The 8,134-nt window shown below is 29.6% G+C and overlaps 1 protein-coding gene across 1 annotated transcript; it reads left to right on the top strand.

The window, feature by feature from the left end:
- Nucleotides 1–4,659: 4,659 nt before the first annotated feature.
- Nucleotides 4,660–6,578, top strand: LOC122594457 (coniferyl alcohol acyltransferase-like). Its single transcript, XM_043766907.1, has 2 exons — nt 4,660–5,128; nt 5,630–6,578. The coding sequence occupies exons 1-2, from the start codon at nt 4,721–4,723 to the stop codon at nt 6,566–6,568; spliced, it is 1,347 nt and encodes a 448-aa protein (XP_043622842.1). The 5' UTR covers nt 4,660–4,720; the 3' UTR covers nt 6,569–6,578.
- The last annotated feature ends 1,556 nt before the right edge of the window (nt 6,579–8,134 follow it).

Raw genomic sequence — 8,134 nt, 5'->3', positions numbered from 1 at the left:
AATTATGATATTTTGATATTTTTCTATGCTTATTTATATGTAAAAAGACGATATTGACCCTAACGTGAGGGACAAAAGACTTCATCAACAATGGAAAATAGATGGATGTTACTATCTGGATTGAGATTGCAGCCAAAACATGAAAACTGAACTAAAATAGTCACTTTGCAATAAGTTGGATCACTGGATCAGTCTTGCAAATCGCGTGATATATATCATAGTGACAAAAAAAATACAATTTGTTCCAAAAACGTACTATTTAATTTTACAAATACTACCTGTCCTTTTTTACCAAACCTATTTAACATTATTTCAATTATTTTTGTCATGTATACTTTTTCTTATATTGAATTAAACAAGAAGTTTGATGTCTAAATACAGAGATTCAAAGGAACAAAAAATACTATAAAAAGGCTATGCATTATGCATTTACATGAAGACAAGTTACTATTATATAAATATTTTAGCATTTGAATTGAACATTGAATTTTCAATTCTTGACTTACATTGGTTGGTTACACTGATTACGTGTATCTATGGGTAAGTGGGTGACAGTGTGACACTCATAAAAGGTTCAACTTCATGACATTGTAATACCAAAAAGTGCCTAGAAGTTGATTGTGATTTTATCCGTTATCGTTTTCAGCTTGACGCCATCTCCCTAGCTACCATTTGTTCATTCTACTTAATTTAATAGATTGCATGGTATATTTACAAAAAGGCGTATCTATCTTGTTTCACATTCTAGAAGTTTATTTGACAAACTCTTGATGCATTTAGCAAAAATATTGTGAGTTTGAGGGGGATGTTAGCATATACGTACGGTAGGCCCACTTTTTATTAGCCTATTAAAATATTAAGCCCGTTTATTAGTTATCAACACTTTAGTACGTGTTTTCTCGATTTATATAAAAACCATACTCATTATATTGTAATACTCTAATTTTGATAATATAATGACACTTCTAGTTTCAAACATTGTATTGTGCCAAGTGCATGGTGTAGCCTTGGGTTGTACTTTTTACTATATCGAAAGATAGTTGATGGTCCCATGAAATTGTTGGTTAATCTATGTCCACTGTCTACATATTTGAAAAATTCTAAAACTAGTTATTTAATCCACAATAACACAAAAGGTCAACTTAAACACACAAAAGTAATTAAAAATATATGCTGTATTTGATTTTGGTAAAACATAGAAAATTTCACAAGCTTGCGTATCATTTGCTAGTACCCAATTCAAACTTTTCAACACCCCAAATTTTACTATGTGCATATATGGTTGAAAGCAAGGGAAAATTATACTAATTAATTCGTAAAATCTCTAATTTTTTCAGGGTGAAAGGTCAAATTTAGGGTGTTTGTGCGAAAAGCTAGAGACAGGGCCGTCTTCGAAGATTTATGGGTCTTGGCCGAGAGAAAAAAAAAGGTCCATCGGCTAAGCGCAACAAATATTATATATATATATATATCAAGATAGGAAGTTTACATTATATGAGCTAAACGTTATATCAATAAACATAACAAAAAAGTTATTCTTAAAGAAACTAAAAAAAAAAACAAAATCATACTAATGCATTAACATACTACAAATAATAAACAAGAAAGATAAAAATGGATAGAGTTTGCAATTAGTTTTTATCTACACAAAACAATAGATAGAATATTAGAAGATCATCACCTGCAAAATAAATGAAAGGTGGAGATAATTGACAAATTAAAATTGTGTAAACAATCCCTTCTTACTTTCCTTTATAATCCGCATATAAGTTTTAATTTTATATAATATAACAATAAATATAAAAAATCGGACCCCTTAAAAAATCAGACTTCGGCTCGTCGTCCACTTTGTCCACCCTTTACACCGCCCCTGGCTAGAGATTAAAAGAAGGGGAAAAATCAGTATTAAAAAATAGATAGAAGTTGAGACACACTAATGAGCCATAGCCAACTACAAATTTTATTTTTTCTTTCTCTTTTTAAGACCTAATAATGTAGAATTAATTTGTTGAAAAATTCTTGATTTATAAAAGGCAAAGTGTACAAAAAGAATTATATTAATATCATTATCTATAATATCATACAAAGCGAATGATGCTGACTCTTTATTTCTCCATTCTATCCAAATTACCCCTATACAATTAATATTTCTAACAAATATGGTTTGCCAAACAATTAAGGAAATGTTAAGCTCATGCCCGATCGAATTGATAATAATTAACTGTACACTACTTCATGCATTTTAACAACACATATGGTTATGTTTACAATACCCTTTGAAAAGTCCTTACGATTTATTAATTATATTAACAACGTACTAACCGCTTTTTTTTTTTTACAGGTGCAGATCGAATATAATACTAACGAACAGTTTAGATTATGCTGTGCTAACCGAATCCATACTAGAAAGCCTACTTACCTACAAAATATTACACTCTACATGTATTTCTAAAAATTACTCCATATATTATGGCCTATGCCAAGTTTTATATAACTTATTAAAAAGTTGACTTTGCTACTTTAAAAACTATTTATAACTTATTAGGTTTATTTGCATATATAAAATAAGATTAAATATAATACGATATAAACAATATTTATATAACTCTTACATTAAAGGATGTATAAACATGCCTTGTTTAATGTATAATGTTAAATAGTCATAATTTGTATGACTACAACTATGTATAAAGATAAGATGATGACACATTGCATGATGCAAGGTGAGATTAAAAGAGAGAAAACACATGCACATGTTAAACATCTAATTCATTAGACAAATCTTTAGGTATATGTTTTAGACATAAAAATCATTTTTTGTATAAAAATTTACAAAACAGAAGTATATATAACTGATGCATGAAAATTTACAAAAGTATATACAATGTTTAATATGGAAAATTTCATAATTTATTTGTATTTAAATATGAAAAAAAAATGATTTTTAGTTAAAAAAAATAATATATATATGTTGAGATGCACTGAACAAGAAAAATCTTTGAGCAGCCATAATAATATATATAAAAAGGGGATAGAAATATAAGGCTGTTAGGTACCTAAGCTTAGGTGTGTAACACTCATATATTGTTTTTTTTTAATCCATAAAATTCATGGGGGCCAAAACATTTATTCATTAATAAAGAAATATTAAAAAATTTGTATGTGATGAGTTCCACATCTAAGCTTAGATGTCGGACAGCCTTATACTTACTTTTCTCATATAAAAATGTACTCACACCATTGACTAAATGTTTTCTGAATTGGGAAGGCTATTGTCAAGTTCTTGACTCATGGAGGCTAATACTAATAAGAGAATACATTTTTATTAATTGAACAAGTTGTTATGTAGTCTTGTTTTTGCATAGGATATTCTGACTTATTCCATCTGGATTGTAGTAGGTAATCTTCATTTGATGACTTTTGTTGAGCTTCAGTACAAAAAGTGTTACTGTGAATTGAATTTTTGCGCTCCAAGTTTAGCAGGTAATCTTGATTTTGATTAACTTTTAAATATAACCCTAAGCTAAATCCTTAATTAGTGTTAAATTTTTATCTATATAAATGTCAATTAGCAAACTATGAGAATAAGTAACTTATCCCCCCACCGCCAAAAACAAATTTAAATGACAAATGTAATATGTACATCTAATAAACTTTACCGAAATGAAGTTTTTTTTCCAAGCAATAGTTAGAAGCATATCAATTTTATTAGAAAGCAACTAAGCTATTTTTCTGATATTTTATTATTTTTTATATTTGTAATTATGATGTACCTTAATGGCTTAGTTTGAACATTAAAATTAATACATAAATTACATGACCAACAAAAAAACTTGTATCGAATTAAATGAAGAAATTACTTAAAGACTTATGTAAAAATGAACTGCAACCATTGATCACTCATTTGACGTGACAAATAATGTGGGCATCATGCTAGTTTCTAAAATAATATAATCGGTTGGATATTTGAGAAGATCAAACCCTAATAGATTTTTATATTTTTTTTGGAATTGGTTTTTGAGATAGTTTGTTTTTTTTTTTTTTTTTTTTTTTTTTTTTGGATAAGTACCCAGAAATGCAGTCAATTAATGCTCAAAAGTTATTGTGTACACGAACTTTAGGTCATCTTTATTGTATACAGGAAACTTGTTCAATAGTCCTATAGCATGCAAAAGTGACCAGGTCACGTTGACCCGTTAACTGCTTATGTGACATGCACACAATAACTTTTTGGGATTAGTTTATGCACACAATAACTTTTTGTGATTAGTTTATGCATACAATTAAAAAATAACAGATTATTTTTTTTCAAACTCATCGGAAACGGCAAATACTCGCTGAAAAACTTAAAAATCCGATTAAACCTTCATTTCTTCGAATTAGACCACGATACGAAGTTTTAAGCGAAATTCATTTAAAAAAAATAATAATAAACTCAAGCATTTATTAATCTTGTTGATATGATTCGAACATATTCAACGGAAAACGATATGTGACTATTAGGTAATTAATTAATACATTCTTCCATCTTAATTATATTGACTAACGCCCCTACCAACTTGGCTCGATCCGCTTCTTATATAAAGCATTAAGCCTTCAACATATGGTATTATAACTTCTTTCTTCTTTCCTTAAAGACAAAAACCTCATCAACTTCATCTTATTTACATCTTGACAATTTTTCTTTCTCTTTTACTACTTTCTACCTCATTATAGTTTCATGGATTCATATGGAACTAATTTCTCGGTTTCTATTAAGCAAAAGGACGTCGTTGTCGCGGCATTACCAGTACAAAACCATTGGCTACCGATGTCAAACCTCGACTTGCTTCTTCCGGAGCTAGACGTTGGAGTTTTCTTTTGTTACAAGAAATCTGATTTTTATACAGAAAATGTTAACCTCCTCAAGAAGTCTCTAGCTCAAGCACTGTCCCCCTTTTACCCGCTTGCGGGAGAAATTGTCCAAAACATCCACGGTGAACCCGAGTTGCTTTGTAATAGCCGTGGTGTCGATTTTATTCATGCCTATGCTGATGTCATGCTTAAGGACATTGATCTTCATCACCCTGATGATTCTGTTAAAACAAAATTTGTTCCTGTTAAGAAAAGTGGTGTTTTTTCAGTTCAGGTAATTAAATATATATCAAGTACCTTTACGTACAATTATTCTTGCTTCACACCAAAAGCTGCTTTGTAAATATATATATTTTTTAACAACAAAATTATATTATATTAACATAATGTAACTAGCAAGACGCTGGTTGTCAAATTATACAAAAACTGCTTTGTAAATATCATTATTGCAATTAAAAATTTTTTTTATTGCGATTTTTTCTGGTATTTTTTATAAATAAAAGAAAATTCAGCTAAATTGATATATTTTTATAAAAGACTAGGTACTTATGTATTTAATTCTATAGCAAGGTTATTTAACCTCACAAAAAGTTTTTTGTCCTCAATTTTCTTGTACTTTCTATTGATGTTCTAATAATATAAACGAACCCAAAATGATAAGATAAACAATGAAGGGGTTTTTTTTTTTCTTTTAACGAGCTAGAAATTTGGGCTTATAATTAAGTTACTTTTTTTTCCATTATTTATTTTTTCTGATTGTTTGTTTGTGAAACAGGTGACCGAGCTAAACTGTGGAGGGCTAGTTATCGGATGCAAGTTTGATCATCGAGTAGCGGATGCTTACTCAATGAACATGTTCTTGGTAGCATGGGCCGAGATTAGCAAGTCTGAAGCAATATCAACTGTCCCATCTTTTAGACGTTCGATGCTGAACCCAAGACGCCCGCTACTTATTGACAGCCTCTACGACACCTTATTCGTTCCTTTGTCATCACTCCCTCCACCAAATCCTTCTGTCCCGACCAACCCTCTCATAAGCCGCATATACTACGTCAAATCTGAAGCTATCAATAATCTTCAATCTATTTCTAGCTTGAATGGAAATCCTAAAAGAAGCAAGCTTGTATCGTTGACCGCTTATTTATGGAGGCTAATGAGTGAGTGTGAAGATGGGTCGAAAACTTGTAGGATGGGCGTTGTAGTGGATGGGCGTAAAAGGCTTGATAAGCTCTCTTTGCCTATGGAAAATTACTTTGGCAACATACTATCTATCCCATATGGTCAAGTGGTTTCGGATCAACTAAGGGACATGCCACTTAGCCAAGTGACTACTTTAGTCGATGATTTTATAAATGTTGCTACAACGGAAGATCATTTTAGAGGGCTCATTGATTGGGTCGAGTTGAAACGACCCAAACAAGCAGTTGCAAAGATATACACCAAAATAGAAGAAAACGACGGTGATGCAATCGTGGTGTCGTCAGGGCAACGTTTTCCGGTGGAAAGTGTTGATTTTGGATGGGGAAAGCCACGATTTGGGTCGTATATGTTCCCTTGGGGCGGGCAAACCGGATATGTAATGCCGATGCCAAGTGCAAAAAGTAATGGAGACTGGATTGTTTATATGTATCTTTTGGAAAAGCATTTGGAGATAGTCGAGACTAAGGGAAGTGAGGTCTTTCATCCACTAAATTCGACATATCTAGACTTTTAATGTCATATACTCATATGGGGTGTTTGGTAGGGTTGAATAGAAAGGGTGGAAATGGAATGAGAATCACTTCCCTTGTTTGGTTACACAAGAGAATGGAAATGAAGAGGTAAAAGGGGAAATCATTTCCATTCTCATGATTCCTCCTAAAATGGTGAAGAATGGTGAGAATTAAATCAAATTATCTTTTTTTTTTCTTTTTTTCTCATGTATTTAATTATTAATTTTAATTATTTGTATTATGATATTATAATTAGTTTTTGTTAAAAAAAAATTCATATTAAGTTGTTTATTTTTTATATTTTTCTTATTATGATTCTATGTTGTTACCAAACAATGTAATTATTCTCTTTCCAAATACTCATTCTCTTTCCTACTATTTCCATTCTTTATTACATTTCCATTCTCAATGATTCTCTCCTACTAAACGCCCCCATATATATACTAGTATATATATATCAAATTATTTACTTTGAAAATTCGAATTCCAGTATATATATATATGTATGATCATTCGTTTAAATATGTAATGATTCGTGCAGTGGCAAAATCTATTTGGTGGCCAAGGGTGACCATAGCAACCCACGATTTCTATAAAACTATATTTTCTTAGTACTATGTTTATATATTTTTTTTAGTCAGCCCCAGGCTGATTTAAAATTTATTTTGTAGTTTAAATTTTACATTTGTTAGTATCATGAAAACTGTTCAGCGACGCATAGACTGAAAATTCTGGCTCTGCTCCAGTAAAATTAACTACATATGATATGACAAAGTCATCAACGGTGTGGTACTGCGCGCTAGCTTACCTTTTCTGTATTTGGAAACCAAAATTAAAATGTGGAAGTCACAATTTATGCATATCGATCGAACCTAAAGTATTTATAAGTAAATAGATTAAACACATGCGTTGCACGAATAGACAATATAATAAATTTTGATAAATAGAGATGTTACTTGTATAATTACTTGTTAAAATAGTAATAATTTTATATAAAATATAATTATTAATAGATAAATGTAAAAGGAATCAGTTCAATTTAAATAAAAAAACTTTAACAAATTAGTTACTCGTATTATTACTATTATTATTAGTTTATTATCATTATTTCTTGATGTATCTAATGGTAACCACTATATCTAATCTAAACATCTATCAAATATCAACATATATAAATATAATGTTTTTGTTAGACCATTCATATATTTGGTAGTAAAGCGAATGAATTACCTTTCGTAATCAAAACTTTGACTTATTGATTAACTCGACTAAATCACTAATCGAATATTAATACAATAAAATTATGAATTATAATAAAAAAAGAAATAATAATAATAAATATAAAACATAAATATATATATATATATATATATATAATATAAATGAAAAAATTACGATGAGATTTACTACATATATAGTTTTTTTTACTCTTATTTATTAATTAATGATGATTAGGATAAAGAATAATTTTTAAAGCAATACTTAAAATTAGGAAATTTATGAAAGTATTACACCTAATGAAAAATTCTATATGACATTCTCTCATAATTGACAGCTAATAAAAAAAA

Source organism: Erigeron canadensis, chromosome 3 (assembly GCF_010389155.1).
Source record: "Erigeron canadensis isolate Cc75 chromosome 3, C_canadensis_v1, whole genome shotgun sequence".
Taxonomy (NCBI): domain Eukaryota; kingdom Viridiplantae; phylum Streptophyta; class Magnoliopsida; order Asterales; family Asteraceae; genus Erigeron; species Erigeron canadensis.
Note: the sequence above shows the minus strand (reverse complement) of the source record. Positions and strands in the feature narration are given on the sequence as shown.